At 48.1% G+C, this 27,699-nt stretch overlaps 1 protein-coding gene across 6 annotated transcripts in view; it reads right to left on the minus strand.

Annotated features, from left to right (window-relative positions):
* Nucleotides 1-27,699, minus strand: part of CA12 (carbonic anhydrase 12) — a 54,493-nt gene that overhangs the window by 10,846 nt on the left and 15,948 nt on the right. For 4 of the 6 annotated variants that reach the window (XM_057303620.1, XM_057303622.1, XM_057303619.1 and 1 more), the window contains exons 3-8: nt 11,001-11,180; nt 10,005-10,147; nt 5,969-6,064; nt 5,075-5,138; nt 4,740-4,897; nt 3,320-3,446 (exon numbers count right to left, since the gene is read on the minus strand). In XM_057303620.1, coding sequence (XP_057159603.1) covers nt 3,320-3,446; nt 4,740-4,897; nt 5,075-5,138; nt 5,969-6,064; nt 10,005-10,147; nt 11,001-11,180 — 768 coding nt within the window. The other 2 variants (XM_057303623.1, XM_057303618.1) reach the window with 2 other exon arrangements.

Consider the following 27,699-nt stretch of genomic DNA (forward strand, 5'->3'; position numbering starts at 1 on the left):
TCATCAGTTGCATGTAACACCCAGTGCTCATTACATCAGGCGCCCTCCTTAATGCATCATCCAATTACCCCGTCACCCACCCACCTCCTCTCCGGCAACCCTCAATTTGTTTCCTATAGTCAAGTGTCTCTTACGGTTTGCCAACTTCTCTGTTTTTATCTCATTTTATTTTTCGTTCCCTTCCCCTATGTTCATCTGTTTTGTTTCTTAAATTCCATATATGAGTAAAATCATATGGTATTTGTCTTTCTCTGACTTATTTCTCTTAGCAAAATACTCTCTAGTTCCATTCACATCATTGCAAATGGCAAGATTTCATTCTTTTTGATGGCTAAAGGACAGACTACTACCTTTTAAGGACAGAAACCAAGTTCTTCATCCCTTTTCTTTTCTTTTCTTTTCTTTTTTTTTTAAAGATTTTATTTATTTATTTGACAGAGATAGAGACAGCCAGCGAGAGAGGGAACACAAGCAGGGGGAGTGGGAGAGGGAGAAGCAGGCTCACAGCAGAGGAGCCTGACGTGGGGCTCGATCCCACAATGCCGGGATCACGCCCCGAGCCGAAGGCCGGCGCCCAACCGCTGTGCCACCCAGGCGCCCCTCTTCATCCCTTTTCTAAGCACAGTTGAGAAAAAAGCATGGTCAAGCTAAATGATCCAGTCCCAATTTTTCCAGTTTGGCTAAACCTCAGAGTCGAATCTCGAAGTCCTTGTACTTTCTCTCCTAGAGGATTTCCTTTACATTACTTTTCTCCTGGCAAGAGTGTATAAATACGTAAGTTCGAATTGCTCAAGGCTCACACTGACAAACGGGTCACCTCATAAACTGAAATGGCAAGTTACAGCCTGAGGTCCCTCCAAGTTGGTGTGAGAGGGCCCTCATGAATGCAGGTGTCCCTGAGGGGTGAGATCTGGGGCTTCACTCCTTTGGGGCTGCCCTCCCCACTGCTCCTTGGGAAACAGCCCTGTTAGCAGCCTGTGTCTTTGAGAAGTGAGCGGGAGGGGACAATTCTGGCCAAGTTTCTATAATCAGCCTCCAAATGAGCCGGTTTGCCTTGGACTGCCATGGTTTATCTCTCCAAGGGGAGAGCTGGGTCCAGCCTGGGCCCTTGGAAACAGCAGTTCCAGGTGAACCGTTCAGGAAAGGCGGTGGCAAAGCGGCATTTGGGCTTTGAACTTGATATCCTAAGCTTGGAGTCGGGCTCCAGGCTTCTGCTGAGAGGCCCCTCAAGTTCCCCAGCTAGATTAGGAGAGTCTACTGAAGCGCTCTGCTACAGGCCTGACTACACTGCCCACTCCGTGAGCGCCGACTTAGACCTGAGCCGGTCTAAGAAGATGGCTAATTATTCCCAATGCCACAGTCCATTGTTACAAGTAGAGGTTACTTTGGGATGTCAGACTCAAGTTCCTGCATGTTTCTTCTGATCCTCTGTAACTGTCCTCAAACACTGTCCCTGCAATGTAAAGTGCGGATGGGCAGTTGTTAGTGTCCACTTAGAATCATGTAACATGTTAGCACAGAAAGGATGTTAGCTCACCTAGCCCGACCTATCATTTTATGGCTGAAGAAACCAAGGCCAAAGAAGGGACATGATTTGCTTAGATCATACAGCCAGGAGGAAACAAATTGAGGCCTTTAACCCAGGTATTCTGTCTATGTGGGAGTATTTATAGGGGGGAGTATTTATCACCGTATCCCCTGTGACTTGTACAGACCAGCCCAGAGAAGGGATCTGATTACTATCTTTGAATCACAAACAAAATTCTGCCTTATCTATTTGGGCCCAGTCCTTTATCTCTAGGCAGAGTTTTTATGTTTTTTATTTTATTGAAGAGTTGAAGTATTTTCCACTTAACCCTTGACTACTACATACTCCATTTTGAAGAACAGGAAAAGAAAAAATTACATTCAAAACAGATCACAAAGGGATAATTCTACACAGTTGAGGCACTTCCTAGAAAAGAAGTCGATAGTCATCATATACATTCTCAATTTTTAGGAAGGGTCATTGTTCACAGATTCCGTTTTCAGACCGGGAAACGGAGGAAACGAGAGAAATTACCTTAACCAGTGGTATCTGGAGAGACGAGCACAAGAGATAAATTCCTGGGCAGTTCTTGATTCAGTAACTGACAGAAGAACATAATTCTGACTGTATGTATGGATCAGTTCAGAAAGGCATGTTTCTAAAGCTTTCTGGCAAGGGCCTTGAAACACAGTCTTCCTATGTTTAACTAAGCTTAGTCAGGGGTAGTGTAATCTCACACAATAAGAAAGGAACAACAACAACAAAATAGGTGCACCAGGTGAGTCAAGAGCTGATTCTCAGACAGAGGGGTCAGTGGGGTCATCTTTAGATATGATCACCCGGCCCAGTCCAGTCACAAGTGATGTAAGGAGATCAAGTGGAACTTGCACAGACCCACCCTGCTTCGGACCACTTGCGATTCCCGTATCTAGAGCAGTTCAAGAGTCTCCAGTGAGAAAGTGAACTTGGAGGTCTGAAGAAGGGTGTGGCCCCCAAGAGTGCTCCCTTACCTGTTTCCCTGGACCTCCGGCTTCCAACAGTATTGACATAGGGATTGAACAAATAAAGATGTTAAATGTTCTTCTGGGGAGTTATGGTTACAGATTTAAAAGGAAGAACTGAGCTTTCATAGCATTAGGACTAAACCAAACTTCAAGCTTCATTCAGTATAGGTCCTGTGTTCCTGTACTTAAGGAGATGAGATAAAAGGGCAGTGAATGCAGACGCTTTCTTGCCTGATGGTCCTGTCATATCAGACCATGAGCTGCTGTGGCTACAAAAGTGGATTATGCCCACGCTCTGAGGCCTTACAAAGGACCTTCCCTGGATGCTGGTGATGCTGGGGGTGCTGTGAGTCACCTGGCAAGGATGAAGATGGGCCTTGATGCCAAGAAAGCCTAGGGTGAGAAGTTCGGAGTTGGATCTCATGCAAACAGTCCTATCATGTATCTTAAGAGAAAGTAGTTCTCCAGAACAGAGAGGTCCCCCAGAGCATCCTCTCTTCCCCATCTGCGGGAGACTCCCAGATTTAATGAGGGCTCTGGTCCAGGTGCCTGGAGGCCCTGGCTAGTGTTTCCCCGCAAAGGCTCAGGGAAGTCAAGAGCAGTGAAGGGTGACCTCAGTAAACCCACACACAGTAGCTTCTTACATACCCTGGTTCCCTTGGCAGCCAGAGTGCTCGTAACCCACCTCCTAAGGGCATCAGTGACAAAGCCCGAGGGCAGGGCACCCAACTTCATGTAAAATGGGTATCTTGGCACCACACTCCCCACATACACTGCATCTTCTCACCTTGTCGGAAAGAGATGTACACCTGCCTCTCCTCAAACTCCTGGACCTGCCGGAAGTTGTTGACCATTTCTCTGGGGGATGGGTCATCCACGTATGTGTAGTACAGAGCAGTCTCCAAAGCCAGCAGCTGCAAGGGGAGCAGCAGAAAGATACCCCATGGGCAGAGTGATGCTCTCTTGCCTGACCTCAATAGGGAAGAGACCTCTGGGGCTTGGCAGGAGGCACATCAGAAAGCTGTGGGAAAGCCAGAGAACTGTTCCCCTCCCCCGCAGGTGTCTAGCTGGCTGGGCACGGGGTGAGGTGCTCCGTCCCCTCCTCCTGAGGTTTGGAGGGAGGTTAGTGCTGTTAACTGCTGGGTGGCAGAGGGGCTCCTCAGCCTCTCACGGACACGGCATTCCTCTTCTGGGACCGCTTTGGAACCCAGCTCTAAATTAGAGGGGCCTGAGGCTTATTGTGATGGTCTCATCAAAAGGAACAAAAAGGGGGAGGCAGGAGTTTCACAGGTCCTCTGACGACTGGTTCCACAGAATTTTCATACACCCACATAGATTATATAATCGGTTTCCAAGGCAGTTTCTAGCTTAGGGTATTACTGCTTCCCCACACATTTCATCTCTTGATTCATCACATCTTTATCCTCGTCCGCCTACCTGCTGCCATTTATCTACATCACTCAGATCAGTAGCTCAGAGTAAGAAGAAGAGCGACAGGGAGGGCCTTCTTGGACTTGGGAAGAGGGGCCGGGGGCAGGGTGGGCCAGAAGCCCATGTGTGGTACTGCCCTGGCCGGGTCTCCTGGACAGCCAGTTTTCTTCTTGATGAATTTCTGGGAAGCAGAGGGATGGGCAGCGACCAGCAACTCTGGTCTGACTTTGGGGCTTAGCTTTGTGGCCAATCAGCGGGCGATCCCACAAGCTCCCTCATCTGTCTACCTTTCACTTTCATCACCTGTAAAATGAGAGGGTCAGAGATGATTGCTGAGAGTTCTGTGCCCCCAGTTTTGCACTAGACTGTGAGCTTCTTGAGGGCAGAGACCCTCGCTTACTCACTGCTGTAATCCCAGCCCTCTGGTTTGTTAAACCATCTAACTGGCTCTGTCTTTATTCTGCCCTGTAAAGGAACCGTGCTCTCTCCTGCCACAGAGGAAACAGCCACTGAGGGATATATTAGGAAATGCAGCTTAACAACTCGTTTGTAAGGAACCGTGGGAGGGGTTCATTTTCCTAGCTTGACTCAATAGCTCCACTTCTGAAGCTCAGCCTGTAATTTCTGCCATGCTTCCAGGCACTTGTGATATTTGGAGAGGTTTGGCATAGCCGTCAGTGAAACTCTAAGTGAGGAAACCAAATTGTTGATTATGAGCTGGGTGACAGCAGGGACCGAGGTGCCACGTGGTCTCTGACTCAGAAGGGCACAGTTACCTGCTCCTGGGAAATTTGCACAGGGTTCCGGAAAACCGTCCAGAGCACTGTGGGGTGACAAGGAGGTGTGGTCAGGGACCCTTTGTAGCGGTAGTACTCATCAGGCCTCTCAGGAAGCAGCTCTTCGATGCTGAAACCCGGAATGAGCACTGCTTGGCCTGGGGACACATGGTGGGGAAATGGTGTCAGCCTTTCTCCCCGTGGCAGAGGGCTGCTGGGCCTAGGACTGAGCCTAGAATATGAACCTGCCCCCCGCATTCATTTTCCTTCAGGTCACATGGGAGTGACTACCTCCTTCTCCAACAGAGGGCGAATATGCATCCAAGGACCCCTACCTTTGTATCTTACATCTTGAAGGTGCCTGAAGATCTTGTCATAAGATGGATTGAAGGAGCCCATCTGCAACAGAGACAGGGCAGGTTGAACTGGGACAGAATTCCGTCAGCTGAGCCTGGTCTGACCATTGCTCATGGAAGGGCTCAGCTAGGGGTATAGAGTCACCATTACCAAGATCCTTCCTGGAGGACGTACTTTACTAGGACAATTATGAGGGATCCCTGGGCTGTTAGGGATTTGGGGTGATGGTCCTGTCCTCTTGCATCTCAGGATGCAAGGCACTGGGGCTTGCCTGTCCCAGGGCAAGGAATATAGCTTGTGCTCCTGATTATCAGGCTGTGAGCCTTAAAGCCACAACTGGCATGTTCTCTAACCAGAACTTAAGGGAGCTTGAGTTCACACAAGCCAAGTCAGGCAAGTAAGCATGTTGAGAAATGGGGTACATGTTGTTTTATTAGGGAAAAACATGCAAGCAAATCAGGAAACATCCCCATTTTCTGGGATTCAGGGAAGAGTGGAGCTTGGGTATCAGGAGTTGTGTAAGGGATTCAGGCACCTGATGAGACAGCACTGAGTGATGCCCGCTCCTGAACCCCCTATACACAGGTCCTATCCAGCCGGGCTCTACTGAGCTTTATGCAACAGGGCTAGGAACTCGGGCTCATTTTTTCCAGTGTTCCAAAGGACATGCCCATTCTGCTATCCAGCTAAGAGCTGCTTCCAGGCCAAAAGAGAAGGTCCCCTGTGGAGGAATACCTCCATCCCTAGAGGCAAGAACAGCCAAAACGAGAGTGAGCCATACAACATCCAACAGACAGGTATTCATGGACCAGATGTCGAGTCTGATATCCTGGCTTCAAATTTCATGTAAAATCCCTTTAAACATCTCTTACCTCTATGAGAACAGCTAGGACGGCGAGGCCCTCTGACTTGTTACTGGCGCTGCTGGCATTGGGGTACAGGTCCGAATTATAGTGGACGATATGCAACTGCAGTGAAAGAAAAGCTGCTCACAGGGGATGGACGACTCATGGGAACCCTTGGCTTTTGCAGGAGACTCAAATCCAACAGGGAGGACAGAACCCCTCTACCCCTGCCCCAGGTAGATTAGGCCTCTCAGACCCTTTCCTTCATGGGCTCCCCAGTTTTCCCTTTTCCCTCAGTCCTCCAGACCAAAAACTCTACCAGGGCAGACTGTCCATCTTATTCACTCATTATATTCGTGTCTGATATGGTACGTGGAAAGTACGAGGTATACAATAGATAAGGGAGGGAGGGAGGGAAGAAGGGAGGAAGGGAGGGAGGGAGGAAGGGGTTTTTACACTAGCCACAAAAAAGCATGGGTGCTGGGGCGCCTGGGTGGCTCAGTAGTTAAGCGTCTGCCTTCAGCTCAGGGCGTGATCCTGGAGTTCTGGGATCGAGCCCCACATCTGGCTCCTCCGCTGGGAGGTGCTTCTTCCTCTCCCACTCCCCCTGCTTGTGTTCCCTCACTGGCTGTCTCTCTCTCTCTGTTAAATAAAAATAAAAAATAAAAAATAAAAAAGCATGGGTGCTTTGGAGGACTTCTCTCTTCTGATTTCTTGCTTCTTTTCTTCCTTCCTTCCTCCCTCCCTTCCTCCCCCCTCCCTCCCCCTCCCTCCCTCTCCTTTCCTCCCTCTTCCTCCCTTCCTTCCTTCCTTCCTTCCTTCCTTCCTTCCTTCCTTCCTTCCTTCCTTCCTTCCTTCCTTCCTTCTTTTTAGAGCGGGAGATGGATGGGAGAGGGAAAGAGAGAATCTTAAGCAGACTCCATGCCCAACATGGATGGAGCCAGATGCAGGACTCAATCTCACTACCCTGAGATCATGATCCTGAGGCCATGACCTGAGCCGAAATCAAGAGGCAGATGTTTAACTGACTGAGCCACCCAGGCGCCCCCTCTGATTTTTTTCTACTTATTCTGGAGCCTAGGAGAAAATGGTCTCATATAGCTTGTCTAGCCTCAGCCTGGCCACTCTGCCTCTGGTCTGGAAGTAGTAGGAGCTGAGGCAGGAAACCTCCAGTGGTAACTTGATTGTAACTGTATCCAGAGTAGAACACTATTTATCCCTCAGGTGGAAAAAAAATCACAGCATGGCTTTTCTATAGATTGAATCGGCCCTGTTTTAAGATAGCAGAAAACAAGAATGGTACTCCCTGAATGTAGATTCTTACCTTTACAAGATAAAATTCTAAGCTCATTTTTTTCAAAGCAAGAATTACTTGTCATTATTAAACTAAGGAAAAGAGAACTTCCTGAGAAATCTTGGATTTAAAAAGTCTAAGCATTAAGACATTGTTATGACAAATTCTGACAATGTTTAACCTAATTTTTAATCCAAAAGGTGGTGTCACCTGTCCTCCAGGAAACTGTGTTAATAGATAGGTCTATATATATGACAGACATTTTTGTTGATTCTTTGCCTCTTGGGACTATAACATATTGAGATTTTCTCTCTCTGTTCTTTCTCTTCATCTCTTTTTCTGTCTTACGTGGTTGTAAATAGAATTCAAGCATATTTTATTGAATAGAGCTCAATGTTCCTCACATTTTAAGTGACTTTTTCTAATTTTTAAAAACTATACAAAATTATTTCTTCTTTTAAGTTAAGTCCTCTGTGAAAGATCTCTTAGGGGTGCCTACCTCACTACCTTTCCCCATGAAGGATAGAGCCTGTCACGTTCCCCACACCGTGTTAGCCTGGCCCAGCTTTGAGAAATGGAGATGTCTATATGGCTAAGCCCCTGAAGGTCCTAGATCCTTATTTCTTGTTATAGCTGCCCTGTGTGCTCGTGGTCTGTCTCACCACTTTTCTTACTGTGTTCAGATTAAATCAAGAGGAGATGAAGACTAAAACAGACAGAACAGAATTCCCTGCTGAGATTAAGAGGGTCTTCTTTACAGGACTCAGTCCAGAAGAACTGCTACACTTTCAAGGACCCTCCATAGAGAATCTGCCACTTTTGGGTCACCCTCATGTATTTTCTCTATTATAGACACGTATGGTCCATCTTCACCAGGACCTTGGTGACCATGTGGCTTAAGAGCAGAAAATATAATAACTAGAAATATTTGTAAATGCCCAACTCTCCCAGCCTACACCCTAACTCCTTCTTTATTCCCCATGGGTAAGTAGAAGCCTCCACATTGCAATTAGCCTGAGAGAAATTGCAGTCCTGGAAGTTCAGAGATGGGCCTGGTTTGAAGTACGTGCACCTCCAAGAGTGCCATCCTATTGGGCCAGAATTATAGCCCCGCCACACTTGTAACTCGACCTGTAATTAGCCTGAGACATTAAGCAGTTTAGCAACTGAGAACAGAGAATGGTCACGTCATTATGTACCTGGCTGAAAGTAGCATTTATCTCCTTGTATTTATTGCCTTGTAAACGTTCAGAACCACACTTCCAAGTTCTTTTTTTTTTTTTAAGATTTCATTTATTTATTTGACAGAGATAGAGACAGCCAGCGAGAGAGGGAACACAAACAGGGGGAGTGGGAGAGGAAGAAGCAGGCTCATAGCAGAGGAGCCTGATGTGGGGCTCGATCCCATAACACCGGGATCACGCCCTGAGCCGAAGGCAGACGCCTAACGACTGAGCCACTCAGGCGCCCCAAAATGTCACATTCTTTTTTTTTTTTTTTAAAGATTTTATTTATTTATTTGACAGAGATAGAGACAGCCAGCGAGAGAGGGAACACAAGCAGGGGGAGTGGGAGAGGAAGAAGCAGGCTCATAGCGGAGGAGCCTGATGTGGGGCTCGATCCCAGAATGCCGGGATCACGCCCTGAGCCGAAGGCAGACGCTTAACCGCTGTGCCACCCAGGCGCCCCCACACTTCCAAGTTCTATCCCATGGGAGCTCTGAAATGGAGCAACTCAAGCACCCCCGTGTCCCCTCTGCACACTGGGGGGGGGGGGCGGCAGGCACAATACTCCGTTCCTCCTGTTTTCTTTTGGCCTTTTGGGTTAGTGCCTCAGAGCAACATAACACAGGGCTGTGCTGACATCCCAAACTATCTTCATTGAGTCTCTCACTGCCATGATGTCCTGTGTATTGTAATGCCAGTCATCCCTCAGCTTGTGGCCAAGTAGAAGAGTAGCCCTGGGTCCCAAGGTTCCAAGCACCACCTATACCCAGGGAAAGGAAAGATGGGATGGCAAAGGCCTATGCAAACAGCATGGCATGTGAAGAAAGACTGAGAAGTTTGGGGAAGCAATTAGCCCAGTATGATTCAGCAGTGGGATACACACAAAATATTATATAGAATGGGCTTCCTGAAGCACATTCTCAGATCCTAAGATCGTAACTCAAGTCTGGGGTAAGAAGCTGCTCTGATTGATGAAATCTTGAGATCTCTAAGCTCTATAACACTGATCAAACCCTTATAAGCAGGGTCATCCACTGTTTTTCCATTGACTGCAGTACCTCACACTTCTAACAGGTTTGGGCCCTTGGCCATAGTTGGCTCCGTGGTATTGCAGTACACAGATGCCAGAGTCAAGATGTTATTATGTACCGGGGATGACCTATGTTGGCCAGACAAGCTGGTGGGATCTTGATCTGTGCAAGCAGAAGGGCGGTGTCTAGAAAAGGGGTACGTGCATCACTCTGTGGCCCCCTGGGAGCATTGCCTTCTGAGCAACATCATTCAGTAAATGATGGAGAGCAAACTCTGCATGTTCAGGAGAGGAAGGGGACCAGGACACCTCAGATGAGCTGCAGGGTGGCTGGAGTGGCTCTACCTTCCTGTGCTGCTGCTAATGCCAGGGGTGGGTGTGGGGAGCCTGAAGGCAGCCCTTTCTTGTGCTCTGATCTTACCTGTCCACCAGCCAGGTGGAGGGGTGCCAGGTGGAGGGGTGCCAGACCACCCACCGCCAGGCAGCTTCTGCCAGCCTGACGGCCCCACTCACCTCCGCGGCAAAGTGCTTCCCACCGACAGTGTGCTCAGAGCCATGCGGGTCATTCTGGTTCCCCCAGTGCAGGTGCAGCTGTGTGGCAGTGTAGCGGGACCGGAGGCCCTGGAGGTGCATGTCCGGGATCAGGTTCAGCCTCACTGTGGGAAGTAGAGCCTTCAGAGCCCTGGTCTGCTGAGAACCGCCTGAGAGCAGTTAGGGAGGCAACACTTGCCTGGGCCCAGACAGGAGGCAGGTGGATACAGCGAGTGGAGAGACACAGCCTGAGGGTCAGAAACCCGGGCTCTTCTCCTGAGAAAGTCCCCATTTCCCTAAAGCAAATCTAGCAGCACCAGCACCTTCTTGGTTGCCCTGGGGAAAGGACGGCAGGAGCACAAATACTGGACCAACAGGTGGATGTCTTGTTCACATCTCTGTGTATTACATACCCAGCTATGACGATAGAACCATTACTGAAGCATCTGGCACGCTGTAGAATAATATAACAATAACAATAAAGCTACTATTCATGAAGCATCTACTGGATTCCAGATCCCAACATACATAATCTGTAGTCTTCACAGTGCACATCAGTATGTCCATTTTCCAGACAAAAGCTCAAGGAGGTTAATATTCTTACCCAGAGTCTCGTGACTCCTCAGTAGTCAAGCCAGGATTCAAATCCAGATTTTTCTGACTCCAAAGCCTGGGTGACCCCACAATGAACTGCGTGGCTCCTGGAGTATTTGAGCTAAGGGGCTGACGGGCTCAGGCCTCTTCCCTCCCCCCTCCCAAGAGATGTGCTTCTTCTGAGAGGTGCTGCCCTGGCAGACCTGCCTCCAAGATCCCCTGAATGAGTGGTCCAGGCATCCCTGGGCTCCCCCCCCCCCAGCCCCCGCCCCTTCTCCTGGGTACTTCAGTGGAGCCCCCTCCCTGCCAGATGGACAAGAGCAGGCCAAGGAGCTGAGGGGTGCTCAGAGATCCCCTTGCAGATCTTAGAGGTATCTCTCTCACCTGAGTGGCCATCATTGGTCAGGATAAACTGCTCGTTGGCAGAAACATTGTAGCCTTGGAACCCCAGGGGCACAAGGCTGGCGTCATACTGGAGGATGTCACTGTGCAGGTCTATTGGGGACTGCAGCACACCCCCACATGACGGGTACTTCTTGGACCAACTCTTCTCCCCATCGGGACCTGGAAGGGGAGATCAAGCCTAAAGTTTAGTCAGCTTTCCACAAACGTTTTTAACTCACTTTCTAATTCTGTGTTCAGTACGATTACTCCTTTTCTCCTCTTCATCCCCAGAGGGTTATTCTTCAAGGCCCAGAGATCTCAGCCTACTGCTCACTTGCTCTTAAAGTGATGTGGGGAAAGGACTAGAGCAGCCCCATGCCAAGGACGAGGGCGCACCAAGCTCCGTGTGAATTTTACATTGTTCATATTTTGACACAATACGCATCCTCTCCGTATGAAGACCTATTGATTTTCAGCAATTTTGCATCTGTTTATGGAGCACCTATTAAGAGCAGGAATAACTCTGGGTCTTGAGGCCACCGGGTTGAACATAACAACAGGGCCCCTGCCTGCCCAAACTTGCATCCTCTGGGATGCTTCAGGCTGGAAAAATTGGTGTCGGACTGACCACAGCTCCAGCTAGGTCTTTGGGGCTGGTGGGTTTGCAGGTATGATCTTCCTAATAGGAAGCCCTTGAGGACATTGGCTGTTGAGACCCACACATCTAGAGCAAATATAAAACCCAATCTGATAGAGATGCTTGAAAAATATCAAGTAATTATATGCCTGGAATCACCGAGCTAAGTGCAAAGTTTATGCTGGGAGAGTGTGACAATACGACAAACTAGTGCCAAACTACCAGTGAGCAGGAAGAGACTTAAAAAAAATAAATCCTCCAGGGCTCAGGCTTCTTGCTAACTACCGGGTAATTGTCCTTCCTCTGGAAATGGCAATAAACAATACAATCCCATGTTCAGATAAACGTTCTTCCACAGGAAAAAAAAAATCTTTAAAGAATGTAAAGCTGTGTTTAAAAGATTATCTCCCGTGGTAATTAAATGGATTTTCAAGTGGAGGTTTCTCCAGAAAGGCAAATAATTGGCATGTCATGGCTCGTTAGGGTAGAACCACCGTGCCCTGTGGGCTCTCTCCGAGTTGGGACCCAAGCTTTGCCATCTGGGGTCCATTCATCAGTATTTCAGCACCAGGAATGACAGTAACTGGAGCAGAGGGGAAAGGAACTCCACTTCTTCCGGGAACCCATCCATAGACAGCAGCACTATTTCACAAGAGTGGACGTGTGTACACTGGCCTCACAGAATCCCGGCTCCCTACCCCTTGTTCTCTAACTAGGGAACTTCATCTGAGAGTAAGGAGAGTCAGAGAAAAAAGTTGGTGCCCAGGTGCATTTAAAATGCTATGAGGAGTTGATCCGGGGTCTGGACATACACGAGAGAACCCTACTAATTTTGCGAGACTGTCGACATTTGGGTATACCTTTTTGGAAATGTTAGAGCTTGAAGGGATTTCGAAATTTCCTGTCCAACCTTTCATGAGACATCAGTTTTCTCACTTGTGCATGTCAGTCAGAGTTTTTACTGAGCTGTATTTTAATTTTCAAGACCTCAGAGCCCTGGACTCAAAGCAACTCAACTACACCAAGATGGCAGAGGGAAAGGAAGGCTGGTGGACACCAAAGTAAGACTATTACTCAACCACGGACAAAACCAAATTCTTTAGGGACAGTAGGAAGCAGAGATGGAACAATCATGAGGTATGCAAACCCTCCCGTCAGGAAGAGGCACAGCTACAGGGCAAGCCTTCTCTACTCACAATGACATTTGGACCCACAACCAGGGTGGCAGAAGCTGCCAGCCAGGCAGGAATGAAAAAACTCAGTGAGTGAAGAGGCAAAGCAATGAGATGATTTCTTCTTGGACACATGACTAAAGGGAACTAGGAAGGACTTTCTTTTCCCAGAACAGAGGTTCCAAAAGGTTTCATGAAGAGAGTATTCTAGTGCTAACTAAACCAAGAGCTCTTTGGGGACAGGAACATCTCATTTTGAATATCACTGTGAACTCATGTTGTGATTAGGGGCACACACATAATAGGCATTTGGTAAACAGTTTCCCAAAGAATAAAAGACCCCACAGAACAGAGAGCTTGGGAAAAGGTTATCAGGAGTTTTTCTTTTTCATTGTGTCCTAAATACTCTTTATTGGAACTGACACTGAATTAGGTATTTGGGGGCAGGAAAGGCTAGGGACATAAAAGGCAACAGAGCCGGTGTTAGCAAAACCTTCTTCGGAAAGAGGGGCAGCTATGTTGGACCACAGGAATCCAGAAAACAAGATTTCAGCGCCAGCCACCACCTCAGTGAGTGACCTTGAGCAAGTCACATTCCCTGCCTGAGTCTCCTTTACCCTCCACACAAATGAGAGGGTTGAACACCGTGTTCTGGAAGTTCCGTTCTGGCTGTCAGCTCCGAGATGGATGGAGATTACTAGGACTAAGTGCCTCCACCGTCTGTATCAGGCAAGTTTGAACGAGCTGGAGAGAGCTGCTCATGCCAAAGCAGCCAGCACCCAGGCATGTGACACGGTGCCTGGTGGGAAGCGGCTGTGGGACTGAGAGCTCAGGGTGCTGCTGCCCCCCGGGGCTGGCGAGCCACCTGCCTGGGGAACCTGCCACAGTGTTAGCTGCCGTCCCCAGGGGCCGCTCATCTTTGAGCACCAGCCACAGCCCCTTAGGGGCAGCAGGGCCTAAAAAGCCTTTCCAATTCCTCCTGCTTTATTATTATTATTTGTAGTAGTTTGGTCCTTACAACCCTATAGGATCAGCAAGGCAAAAACCGTCATTTTATAGATGAAGAATTGAGACTGAATGATTTGCTCTAGTGAGACCTTGGCTTAGTAACAGAGTTACCTTGCCTGGGTCACAGAACCGCCAAGACCTTCTGTTTTCATATTTATCCAGGAGATTTGGGGCATGCCTGTTCCCTCCCTCTCCTGTGCTCTCCATGAAGGCAATGTCACGTTCAGCCCTGCCTCTCCCATGATGCCTGGCACAGAGCGGGCCCTTACCCGTTGGCGGAGCTGCATTCTGATGCTGATTTTGTACTTGCTCCTCTCCAGGGAAGCATGCCCCTCTATGAATTCCCTACCACCTCATATTATTTTTTTCGCATCAAAAAAAAAAAATTAGGTCACTTGCACAGGTTCAAAATTTATCTTCCTAGCTTCCTGCATGAGGATGTGTTCTGTTTGGGACTACTCAGTGAGAAAGAAATCTGGTTGCTGCCCTGGGGCCTAGGAGATGGCCTGCCAAGTATGGGGCTTCACAGCAGTTCATAGGACCCCCCACCAGCATGGGATGGCCAGTGTCCCCTTCTTGCACGGCTGGGGACCTTGTCAGAGCAGCTTCCCATCTTCGTGGCTTGTGAGTGAGAGGGGTGTGCGGTGCCACGTGGGTGGGCACCAGGGAACCAGTATCGGGGTGTTGTCAGTAAACCCCTCGCAGCCCCCCATGCCTAGCCTCTGCCTGGGGGATGTGTGACTTGTTGCCGAAGTAACGCTGGCCTTTCGTAGGCAGCCACAGCCCAGACTGTGGCTTTTCAGCTTGTTCTCAACTTTCGCACCCATGCCGAGCGCCCTGTGCCGGGAAACCTCACTCGGGACGGACTCTGCCGAAAGAGGCCTTTATTTCCAGCTACGACGGTACAAACGCGACTTTTCTCAGTTTTGGCTTTGCCTTTTCAGTTAATTGGACTCCTCACGTGATCCTGATAAAGGAGATCATGTGTATCTCCCAGTGTGTTTTTCCAAACAAAGTCAAAGCATTATTTCTTTCCAGCTCCTGTTTTTCTGCTTTAGGCAAAACAGAAGTGGGCCAAATTTCTGTTTTGAATTGTGACAGATTAACATGGCACAGCTCAAAATGCCTCTTGTGACCTCCGACTGGGAATTATGAGGCCCAGGGTACAAGATCTGCATTACCCAAGGGCCAGAAGTTTTGTCTTGGAAAATTTCAAGTACATACAACAGCAGAGAGAAGAGCAAAATGAACCCCCGTGTCCCCCAGCTTCGACAACTAACCGTTGGCAGAAACAAATCAGCCTCATCTGTATCGCACCCTCTCCCCTACCCCTGGGTAAGCCTGAAACAAACCCAAATAGTTTTCGCCTGTACATACTTCAGAATGTGCCTCTAAAACACGAGGACTCTTAAAACCACAATACCGTGACCACACTTCAACAGTTACTTAGTTCCTTAAGGTTATCAAATCTCGTCAGAATTCAGTTTTCCAACAATCTCATCAATTTTTAATGGCTTATTTGTAAGCTTCAGGATTCAAGTAAGGTCCACATGTTGCAGTTAGTTGACCCGCTACAGCCTAGCTCTCAATTTGATGGTGCGATGCCTCATCAGAGAACCACTGGCCCCGCTCTTCCAAGGCTCGGAATCTCAGAGCCGGGCTGGCTCGGTCCATCCTTTGTCCTCAGTCGGTCGTGGAGTCCTACATGTCTGTACCACCACCACCTCTACCACCCCAGGACGGGCCCTCCTCGTGTCACACTGCACAGGCTTCCTGCAGCGTCCCCGCCTCAGCCTGTGCTGTCCACCCCCAGGCTCCTTTCTAGTGACCGAGTTTAACCAGACGTAGCCTTGCTCCTGCGGCGCAGCCCCACCCCGCCCCTCCCTTCCTCCCAAGCCCGCCTGCCCCACCCAACAAGGCCGAGCAGAGCCGTGGCCGGCTCTCATGGCCTGCAACACCTCAGCCTGTCAAGGCCTTCCGTGGCCTCATACCCTTCCCAGTCAGCCCCCGTGGTCAGGCCGGCTTCCCCATCCTCAGAACAAGCCATGAACTCGAGCTTCACAAACGTTCTTATGCTAAAAAGGTGCTTAAAATGCCACCCTCTTTCCCCTTCACCCTTCCAAATCTTGTCCACGCTTCAAAGTCCAGCTCAAGTCCTGCCAAAGCTACTCCAGTGCTTTCTCCCAGCCCTGGCCTCCGTAGCCAGCCTGCCGGGGTTCGCACTGTGGTGCAGTGATGGGAGTGCGTGTTGAGGTCTCGAGTACGGCTGCTGTCTCCAGACCAGCACCTGAACCACCAGACTAGAACTCTGCAGAGTTCAGAGTCCTTTTGGAGACTCGAGCTTTTTGTCCCATCCCTCCCGCATGTCTGACATTGTGGCCCTGACAAAACACTTAAGAAATTGAGTGGAAGGGTTTCTTAGGCTCGTTTCAGAAATCTAGCCATAAGGGATGAGAGAAGAGTGTGTACACGGGCGCACCTGGCATTAGGAAGGTGAGGGTAACGCGAAGGGTTTTGTTCTTAATGGATAGACTTGAGCGCACTTCCATACAGAAGGGAAGGGGAGGAGAGAGGGAGGGTTGGATCTGGGAGAAAGAGGAGCCTATGGATGGAGGGTGGCCCCGAGAAGACAGCGGGCTGGGGAAACTCCAGCCAGCAGAGGTAGAAAATAACTCCAGGCTGAAGGAGGCACTGGATAAATGTTCATCGTATGGATCAAGCAGACACTGAAGCCTGCCTGGAAATGAAGCCCACGGAGTAAAAGCCCCGTCGGAAATCCGGGAACTGAGCAGGACTGCGAACTCATCATAGGCGATCGGTTGTGGCGAGACAAGCCATCTGGTTTTCCGCATTCCGCGATGTGCGCAACCCAAGTGCACCAGTGAGCCTAAGAAAGTCAATGTCATTATTTCTAACGAACTCATACTTCACTACTTTCTTAATACATCTTGTGGGGTTTTTTAAAAGTTTTATTTATTTATTTCACGGAGCGCGCACGAACAGTGGGGAGGGGCAGAGGGAGAGGCCGTCTCCCCGCTGAGCTGGGAGCCTGACGTGGGGCTTAATCCCAGGACCCTGAGATCATGACCTGAGCTGAAGGCAGATGCTTAACCAACTGAGCCACCCAGGCGCCCCAATACATTTTGTGTCTTGTTTTAAAATTTAATTACAGAAAATTTCAAAGTAGGTACAAAAGTAGAACATCTGGAAGGCTCAGACGGTTAAGCATCTGACCCTTGATTTCAGCTCAGGTCATGATCTCAGGTTGGTAAGATCAAGCCCCACATGGGCTCAGCATGCAACCTACTTAAGATTCTCTTTCTCCCTCTCCTTCTGCCTCCTCCCCTCTCTCCAAAAAAATTAATAAAAGTAAATTAAAAATTAAAGAGTATCGTATAGTGGCCCTATGTACCCATCTATCTACCCACGATTAATTTTGTCTACCCTCCTCCACTGGACTACTCTGAAGAAAATCTATGGATGCTGATCCAAAGATAAGAAGTCTTTAAAAATAACCACAATACTATTTTCACATCTAAAACCTGTTGGCAGTAATTTCTTAATGTCATCAAATATCCAGTGAGTGTTGTGGTTTCCCCAGTTGCCTCATAAACTCATTGAACGGTTTATTGGAATCCGGGTCCAGACAAGGTCATGTATTGTGACTGGTTAGTATAGCTGCTAGGTTTCTCTCTATCTGCGCACCCCGCTTTCGTCTCTCCCCAGTATTTGTGTGTTTACTGTGTACATATGTAGATAGACTTATTACTGCCTCAGGCAAATAATCATTTATGCAAGTAAATGAAGGATCATTTTATTATTTTATAGCCTGTTTGCGGACATGGTATGGGGTAAGTAAAAAACTTAATGGGTTGAGTAATTTCTTATACAGCTGGTACATACATTGTAATAATCAAAGCACAGAGAGCTCCTTAGAAGACAAGAACTACGTAATAACTGCTAGTTTCTCACTGGTCACTCTTTCTCACTGACTGTACATCCCATGTGCTCAAGAATAATACATATTTCAATAAAAATATTGTTTGTAACTTGGACTCTATCTGATAAGTCTGGACACACACAAAAAAGCGCATTCGTTCTTATCCTATTTTGAGGTTTGTCTTTTTGGGCCTTTCCAAGCCGGTCCGTCAGATCTACTGCTGCCCCTGACGTTTCTTGGTGGTCACATTCTCCGAGGTAGCCTCCTGCCCATGTCTGTGGGAATGTCTGTGCAGGCAGCTGCCTGGGCTCCAGGGCATGTCTCTTTGGAGTGGCTACCAAAACACGGGGTCAGATCAAAACCTACCCCAGCGGATAAAGCTCTCATGGCAAGGCTTACATATTCTGGGTGTTGACACACCTTTTTTTCAATCAATAGCCAAAGTTTCAGTCCAATAAAACCTTTTGCTCAGTCCCCCAAAGTTTGTTTTCTAAGGGGATCTGACTATATAATAAAAATGGACCACATCCCGACGGGTATATTTAAATGGAAGTGATCACTGATTGTGTACCAAATTTGAATACACATTTAATGAAATGGATTACATTGGTCATTAAAAATGCATATTCAAATGTTGACTAAATACTCTCCCTCGGAATGCTGCTTAGTTTGGAAGTGAATTTGTTCATTTCTTCAACAAATGGGCCTACCAAGTGCCAGGCACTGTATTAGGTGCTGAAGATGTGCTGCGAGCACAACAGATCTGGTCTCTGTCCTCATGGAGCTTACATTCCAGTGGACGAGACAGATAATACATTGCAAAGAAGCAAACCAATACATAAATAAAATAATTCCAGTCTGTAATCAGTGCTATGAAGGAAATAAGCAAGGACAAGGATGGGGAAAACGTAGAGGAATCACTGTGGACCAGGGGCTACAGGAAGGCTTCCCAGAGGCGGTGCCATTAAAATTGAGACTTAAGGAATGGGACTGAGCCTTCGGGCCCGCTCTAAGCCCATCTTGAAACCACACATCCTCAGGATGTTGTTGGGATGTGGAAGCCATGTTTAAAAAATATGTTTAGTGGGGCGCCTGGGTGGCACAGCGGTTGAGCGTCTGCCTTCGGCTCAGGGCGTGATCCCGGCGTTCTGGGATCGAGCCCCACATCAGGCTCCTCCGCTATGAGCCTGCTTCTTCCTCTCCCACTCCCCCTGCTTGTGTTCCCTCTCTCGCTGGCTGTCTCTATCTCTGTCAAATAAATAAATAAAATCTTTAAAAAAATATATGTTTAGTATGTACTTCGTAGCTCCTGCAGTTTACTTCTGAAGTTGATTAAAAGACATACAGCTTCTCATAGAAGCCGGGTGAGTTCAGCCTCTTGGTATGTGGAGTTCCCACAGAGTCCACCTGGCTGGATTCTGGCCCCCACCCTGCAAAAGACCACATTCCGCCAAGTCTGCCTGTTTTCCTGCCGGGCAGGTGGAGAGGCATGGCCGTAAAGACCAGGATCCGGCCCAGAAGGAAAGGAGGCTAGCAGGGGTGGGGGTTAATGATTGATGGATGAGGTCTTATGACTTTATTATAAACAAGTGGAGGCCAAAGAATCAAACTGGCATTTTCCTTTGTTAATGTTACAAACGAGTCAGAGACAGGGCCGTGGGCGAGGGCTAGAGTCAGGGTTACTTGTCATTTACCAAGCTTAAAGTGGGATTGCTGAAGGAGGTGCGTTCTGCTTCCTTGGGTTTTGTGTTACAGGTTAATACAAACGGGAATGTTTTCTAAAGTTGCTTTCATCTGTACTTTATGTCAAACTGTCCTCTTCGTTATTTCAGTTCGTGTTTGGGCCAGACTGAGAGGAGGGGCTGACACTGGGCTAAAGCCGTGCTTGGGCATCATTTCCAGATTAGCCGTGGGGTGGGGGTGCGGAGAAGAGGTGAGCTGAAAGACTGGCCACCACCTCAGCTCTCTGCTAGGCCTCGGAAGCCCTTCTCCTTCACGTGCCATATCTAGAGACACCCCCACCCCAGTAATGCTGTGGTTTTGAGGGAGAGGGGAGGTACAAGGGCAGATAGCTCCCCCTGCCCATCTCACCCCCTAACGCAGGACAAAGTGTTTCCCCCTCCTCTGTGCTCCTGTAGGGCCCTCGGCATTTCTCTTTTCCCAGCAACACCTACACTTATCAAAATAATATTCTATATCTTTCTACCCCAGTGGTTCCCAAAGTGTAGTCCCGGGGCAAGCATTATCATCATTGTCATCACCAGCACCATCATTGTCACCTAAGAACTCATTAGAAATGCAGATTCTTGGCCCCACTCCACGCCTCCTGAATCAGGCACCCCGGGACGGTGCACAGGGGCTGTCATCAAGCCCACAGGCGATGCTACCGCTCCTGGAGGCTGAGAACCACCGCACTCGGCTTTCAGCTTGCCTCTCTCCCTCTTGCGTCCCTGACTCCTATCCCAGAGCTTGGCAAACTCAACGTCCAACAAACGGTTCTTGAGCAACAATAGTGACAAACCAGTAAGTTAAACAAGTTGCTACAGTGGGAAGAGCCTCAGCCCAATAATGAAACCCAGGCAGGCGCCAGTCCCTGGTCCGCGCGCAGCCCACATTCTTCCCTTTGGTCTTCCTTGACTTATTCACAAACGAATCGTGGTGTAAAAATGTGAAGTCCGTAGTCAAGCCGGATGTCCTGCTCCATCCTCCTTAAAAAGAATGTTGAAAATATTCTTTCTCCACGCTCAGGCGCCTCTGAATAGACAAGGCTGCAGACAATGTACTATTATATGTGTAATTCTAAAGACGTAATTATGATGTTTGAGGTGTTTATTCAATGTTGACTATTAGGAACATAACTTCCTTTTCTCAATCTGTTTTTATGGCTCATTTAAAAAAAAATTTTATTGTGGCAAAATATACATAACATAAAGTTTACCATTTTAACAATTTGTTAGTGAATTCATGCCATTAAGTACATTCACGCTGCAGTGCAGCCATCACCACTACCCATTTCCAGATCTGTTTCCATCACCCCAAACGTATGTTGCTAGTGGGAATGTAAGATGGTGCAGCCGATATGGAAAAGTGTGGTGGCTCCTTAGAAACTTAGAATTACCATATGATCAGCAATTCTATTCCTAGGTATATACTCAAAAAAACTGAAACCAGGGACTCAGATACTTGGACACCAATGTTCATAGCAGCGTTATTCACAATTGCCAAAGGGTGGAAATACCCCAAGTCCATTCATCAACACACGAACAGATAAACAAAATGTTGTATAGACCTACAATGTAATACAATTTGTCCATAAAAAGACTTGTCTCATTTTAATATATAATTTCTTTTCCTAGAACCGTTTAAGGAGAGCTGAGGTAGGTCTCCATATTGGCACACCTGTCATAGAACCAAAATCATGGCAGATGCTCAGTAAACACTCACTGGTTGAGGAAAGCTCTCTGTAATTTCTTCTTGAGTCTAACCCCAGAGCAGTTGTCAAACGTGTTGCTTGTTAAAACACATATTGCATGGTGCACTGGGTGTTATACGCAAGTAATGAATCATGGAACTTTACACCAAAAACTAGGGATGTACTGTTTGGTGATTAACATAATATAATAAAAAATGTTATTTAAAAAAAAAACACCACAGATTGCCGAGCCCCGCCCCCGCAGCTTCTGATCCAGCAGGTTTCCGGTGGAGCCCCAGAATCTGCATTTCTACCAAGTTCCCAGGTGATGCTGATGCTGCCTGTCTGGGGATCACACTTTGAGAACCACTGGTCTAGAGCCGTATTTCTTAACCCTGGACCTACTCTGGCATCTCTGAGGGCTTTTACGTCTGCCCCTGGCCCCAGCCCCTGAGATCTGGTGTAATTGGTCTTGGGTGGGGTCCACACACAGGAAGCCTTAAGAAGCTGCCCAGGTGATTCTAATGTGCAGCCAAAGTTGAGAAGAGCTGATGAAAAGCCCTCTTCAGATCAAAGGCCTTGACGTCGAAGCTAGAGCTTTTACTCTCCTTTGCCAGGGTAAGATTGCTTTTTAATTTTTAATTAATTAATGTTTTCTTGTGGTGAAATATATATAATATAAATTTACCATTAGTGACATTTGGTATGTTCACAGTGGTGTGCAACCATCATCCCCCTTTAGCTCCAGAACATTTTCACCACGCCTGAGGGAAACCCCGTCCTCAGTCCCCATTCCCCTCCTTCCCTCAGTCCCTGGTAACCCCTCATCTACTTTCTGTCTCTAAGGATTTGACTGCTCTGTACCTTTCATATCAGTGGAGTCAATATGTGGTTTTCGTGTCCGGCATCTTTCACGTTCATCCATGTTGTAGCACGTATCCATACTTCCTTCCTTTTTATGACTGAATCATGTCCCCTTGTATGGACGTACCAGCATTTGTTTATCCATTCATATCCTTGCTTTGTACTGTAGTTTAAATATTTGACTCTGGTTAAATTGCATCTCTGGTCTGTAAAATAGTTGTTGACCGAAATCAAGCAACCGTGTTTCTCCTGTGTGGGTTTTAGAAGAGGCTCTGACTCTGGGGCTCCTGGTAGGGTGGTTAAGCGTCTGTCTTCGGCTCAGGTCTTGATTGCAGGGTCCTAGGATCGAGCCCTACCTTGGGCTCCCTGCTCAGCTGGGAGTCTCCTTCTCCCTCCGCCCCTGCCCATCATGTGTGCTTTCTCTCTCTTTCTCAAATAAATAAAATCTTAAAAAAAAAAAAAAAAGAAAAAGAAAAAAAAAGTCTGTGACTAGAGCCCGTGTGAAGGCAAGATGCAGTAGACTCAGCCTGGTTTCCTGGAAACACGGGTCTAGGGGTCAGCGAGGCTATTATCTGTAACGAGCTCCTGACTGGAAAGGGGAACCTTCACATCGGAATGCTAACAAGAGGCGTATTCCATACAAGGTGGTGTGGCAATGTTTCCTGGCACTAGAAGGAAGTTGGTGGGAGAGCAAATGACGTGGGCAGAGGCTGCCTGTCTGCCAGGCTCTTTCCTTGGCAAAGAGAGGTCTGAAAATGTCTCAGGTGCTTTAAATCATTGGTACAGCTGTCTCCTCAGCTGACAGAAGGCTGCTCGTCTCCCCACCTCCCACCAGCACTCATCTTTGTTAAAAGTGTGAGGCTGGGGGTGACCAACCGTGATTGCATTCGGGGTTAGACAGCGGGTCAGGGACAATGCCAGATATCGAAGCTGAATGCGATCCCCGCAGGGTATTTAGTTGTGGACTTTTGATGTCTGCTAGTAGAACCAGTACCTCCCCTTTCACTTTCACTGTGATCTTTCGCCTCTGCTTTGCTGCCAAGCATCTTCCAAGAATTGTCGAAGCTGCTGGCTTGTGGCATCTTCACTTCCCATTCAGACTCGCTGCTCTGTGACTCTGACTTGAGGCCCACGCCCCACTGAATTCAAATAGCCTCTTGAGTCCTCCTTTTCTTGCAGCCCTTGGCCCTAGTGCCCCCCATAACCCCGTTTCTGAAACCTCTCCTCTCTGCTATCTGTAGCTCCCTGCCCCTTAATGTCACTTGTCCCATGGTTTTGTCCTTGGCTCTTTTCTCTCACACATACGCCCCTGCACTGAGCCTATCCCCTCCAATGGTTTCACCACCACCTCTGCCCTGCCCAGTTTCCTCCTGAGCTCCAGACCAGCCTACTGGATGCCCCTACTGGATGCCCATGGCTTCCTGAAACCAGACATGGCTGGAGACAGAGGCAGACAGACAAACAATTAAAAAAGAATAACCAAACTTGCCATCTTTTCCTCTCTGATTGTCCTCCTTCCAAAACTTCTCTTGTTTCCTTCAAGGTTCTCTGTCTCAACTGACGGTTCCACTCACTGCACCAAAGCCTAGAATCACAATCTACTTCTTCCCATCCTCTCCTTTGATCCCACTGCTAGGCACGGGGAAATAATGATTTTACTTTTACGTGTCTTTTTTAAAAGGTTTTTATTCTGAAAAATTTTAAATGTACAGAAAATTTATAAGAATAGCACAACCAATTCCCACATACTCTTCCCCTAAAATCACTAGTTGTTAACATTTTGCCACACCTGCTTTATTACTCTCTCTCTCTCTCTCTCTCTCTCTCTATATATATATATATATACATATTTACACACATTATTGTTGCAGTTCTTCCTCAGCCCCTGATGAGATTATGTCCCAATAAACCCACGGTAAGTTGAAAATCATGTAATTTGAAAATGCAGCTAACCTACCAAACACCAGAGCCCAGCTTACCCTGAGCATACTTATACTAGCCTACAATTGGGCGAAATCTAACACAAAGCCTGTTGAATATCTCATGTAAATTGTTGAGGACTGTGCTGAAGGTGAAAAGCAGAATGGTTAGGTACAAAGGGGTTATGTGTATCGGTTGTTTATCCTTTCGATGGGGTGGCTGCCTGGGAGCTGGGGCTACTGCCCCGCCCGGTGTCACCAGAGAGGATCACAGCAGGTGTCGCCAGCCAATGGAAAGACCCAAACTCACAATTCCAAGTATAGTTTCTACCGAACATGTATCACTTTCCCGCCATCCTAAAATCGAAAAATTGTAGGTTGAACCATCCTAAGTTGGGGCTATCTTTTTAGAGAAAGTTTCAGACATCATGCTCTCTTGTACTTAAATACTTACATGTCTGTTTCCTGAAAACAAGGACATTTTCTTACATAATCACAATACAACTATCCAAGTCAGGAAATTTAACAATTAATACAATACTGTTATCTAGTATACAATCAATATTCACATTTTGTACATTCAGGCTCAAAGGGTCTTCCCACAGATTATGTATGATTTATGAAAGGGAAAAATGGTAATGTTAAAATGGAGGAAGCTATCGGGCATTATCGTAACCACGTGGTCAGAATTATCACCAACAGGGACGTCGAGTGCCTCCTGATGAAATGCTCAGTCGGGGACACATTACTTCCGCAGTATTCATGCCAAAATGTACAGCCTGAATCTCATGAGAAACCCTTGGACAAACCCAAATTGAGAGACCTTCTAGAAGATTTCCAGTCTCTATGCTTCAGAAACGCCACAACATGAAAGGTCTAAAGAGACACCACAAAAACATGCAGAAATAGTCTTATCAAGGATTGCATTAAGTTTCTCTTAAACTTGGCCTTGCTGTGCCCGCTGTGGCACAGCCTTTGTTCAGACCCACAGCTCCATACCTGTGCCCCTCACTGGCCTCCCTTCTCCACACTAATGCACACCACATCCGCACACAACTTTGCAGAAAGGTCTTTAGTCGATCCTCAAGGCTTTAGGATTAATCCCAAGGTCTACAGTGCATCCCTCAAGACCCTCGTGATCTCACCCCCTTCTCCAGCCTTCGCTTTCCCCACTGCCATCTGTCAAGAATCTGAGGTCTGTGGTGGGGGGAGCTAAAATTCCACCCAAACTAACAGGTTAGGCTGCCACAGCTTCATTGCAAAGACACAAGACTGCTGAGTCCAGGACAAGGACAGTTTATTACTCACAGCAGTAGCAGAGTGCCATTTGCACCTGTTTCCCAAGCCCCGGTTCCACAAGGTGCCACAATGAGGGCCAGGTGACACCTGCACATGCCCACCGCTCAGCATCACGGCCAAGCAACTCCACATTTAGGAAACCCCAGGCTTCTAGAGGGGCAGTTGGCAAACCTGCCCAATCTTACCCCCAAGGGAGACACTGTCTTTACCTTACTGCACAGCAAACAAATCTGCTCTCTGCCCTAGCGGAAGACACTATCTCTAGCTTATGAAACGATTTGCTACATAAACATCCTTGAAATGATAGTCTGAAACCATTGCCATCAGCACCTCTGCCCACAGACTAGCTGAAGCACCAGAGACCCAGTGAGAAGTCTCCCAACACGGCTCCTCCAATGCTAGGCGGCTGCCACCTGATTCTAACTGTGCCACACACTCGCACCTGCTTTTTGGACCTCTGTGGCCTGCAGTGGAAAGCCATCCTCATCCCCAAGATGTATCCCACCCATGCACAGAAACATGCACGCACTGTCCTTGTTTGCTCCTTTGTCTTTCAAGAATCAGCCCTTCAGGCGGCGTGACAGTCACTCGTGCCCCCAAATTGAGGCCTTTTGTGCTCCCTCGGTGTCCACAGCACCAGGGCCTGGTGTCCCAGCACTTAAGTTGCTCCACTGTAATTGGCTGCTTACACATCTGCGGGCCCCTGGGCTGTCAACTCGTTGATTCGTGGGCTGCGTCATGCTTGTCTCTAATCCCAGGAGCAGCCCACAAAGGAATCTTAAGGACAGGTCGAAAGAATAAGTGAATTGGTGAATAAACTGTTATTTTAAAGCTGCCAGCCATTTCTTCCTGTCACTTGAGGTCGAGTCAGATGTACAAACCAATAAAGCTGGAAAACTGGCCTGGGACAAGGGGTGGGGTAGGTGTGGGGTTCATAAGCACTTTCTAGATTTTGGGGGAGGAACCAGAAATGTGTTCACGGGGAGACCCTCCGCATGTTGTAGGATGGAGCACCTAATCAGCCTTTTTAGCTACACGGACATGAGGCAGGACAAGACCCAGTGTTTCTGTGAAAACATAGGCCCAGCTATAGCCATCCAAATCCCGGTGCTCCCGGCTGAGATGCTAAGCGTTCTGTTTAGTGAGCCAGTGATACCAACTAGATGCATCTTCAACAGGTCTGCGGCCATGCAGAGAACACTCTTTCTCTAAATATGAATTTAGATGTCCTGGACAGGAATGTTGTTGTCCCATTTGTGATGGTATTTCAAACTTTAAATCGGTATTCTCAACAGGAGTGATTCAACCCCTCAGGGGACATTTGGCAAGTCTAGAGACATTTTGGAGTCCTCGCTGGCAGGTGCTACTGGCGTCTAGTGGATCGAGGCCAGAGGTGCGGCCAAATACCCAACAATGCACAGGACAGCCCCCCACGACAAAGAATTATCCTGCCCAGAAGAATGTTCGTAGTGCAGAGGCTGAGAAGGCCTGGACGACTATTGTGACTGCCTTGTCTGGGCTCGTGCGAGAAGGGTCAGGTCGTACGGTATGGAGGAGGTTTTTCTTGAAGGGATTGGGCGCTCTCACCGTGAATCATCCTGGGGTCAGAAAGAGGAATAGAGGCGGGGAGACAGGGAAGAGGAAACGCGGTCAGAAGAACTCCAGGCCAGGAGAGCGAGACTGGTGCCCACGTGGCGGTGGGGGACCCACGGGAAAGGGGTGACCGTCGCCCTCAGGGAGTGCTGCGGACGGAGAGCTCTGCTTTAGGGTTTTCCTTTCAGATTGTACTTGCCTTGTGTCATCCCAGGGCCTGGACCAAAGTTTTTGCTCAATTCCTAGGCCTGATGATTTTGTGTGTTTAAGCTACCACGTAACGAGCGCTCACTATGTGCCGGGCGCCATTCTGTGTCAGAGGTTGGCTACCGTTTTCTGGCAAAAGGCCAGATCGCCAAAACTTGAGGGATTGTGGGCTGTACAGTTTCTGTCACTACTACCCAGTCCTGCCTCATTTCACCACAGCCTCCTAGGGACTGTGTAAATGGGTGAGTACAGCTGCGTGCCAAGAACATTTTATCTACAAAAACAGGTGGTAGGGGCGCCTGGGTGGCTCAGTTAGGTTAAGCATCTGCCTTCAGCTCAGGTCACGACCCCAGGATCCTGGGACCAAGCCCCGCATGGGGCTCCCTGCTCTGTGGAGAGGCTGCTTCTCCCTCTGCCTCTGCCTCTCCCCCTGCTTGTGCTCACTCTCTCCCTCTCTCTCTCTCTCTCTGTCAAATAAATAAAATCTTAAGAAAAAAAAAAAAAACAGGTCGTAGGTGCATTTGGCCCATGCGGCATAGTTTGCCAACCCTCATTCTACATGTGTAATGTGTATTAACTAATTTAATCTGCATAAGGGCCCTATGACACGGGTCCGATACTCTCATTTAGTAGAGGAGGTGACGGGGC

The sequence above is a fragment of the Ursus arctos genome, unplaced genomic scaffold (assembly GCF_023065955.2).
Source record: "Ursus arctos isolate Adak ecotype North America unplaced genomic scaffold, UrsArc2.0 scaffold_28, whole genome shotgun sequence".
In the NCBI taxonomy this organism is placed as follows: domain Eukaryota; kingdom Metazoa; phylum Chordata; class Mammalia; order Carnivora; family Ursidae; genus Ursus; species Ursus arctos.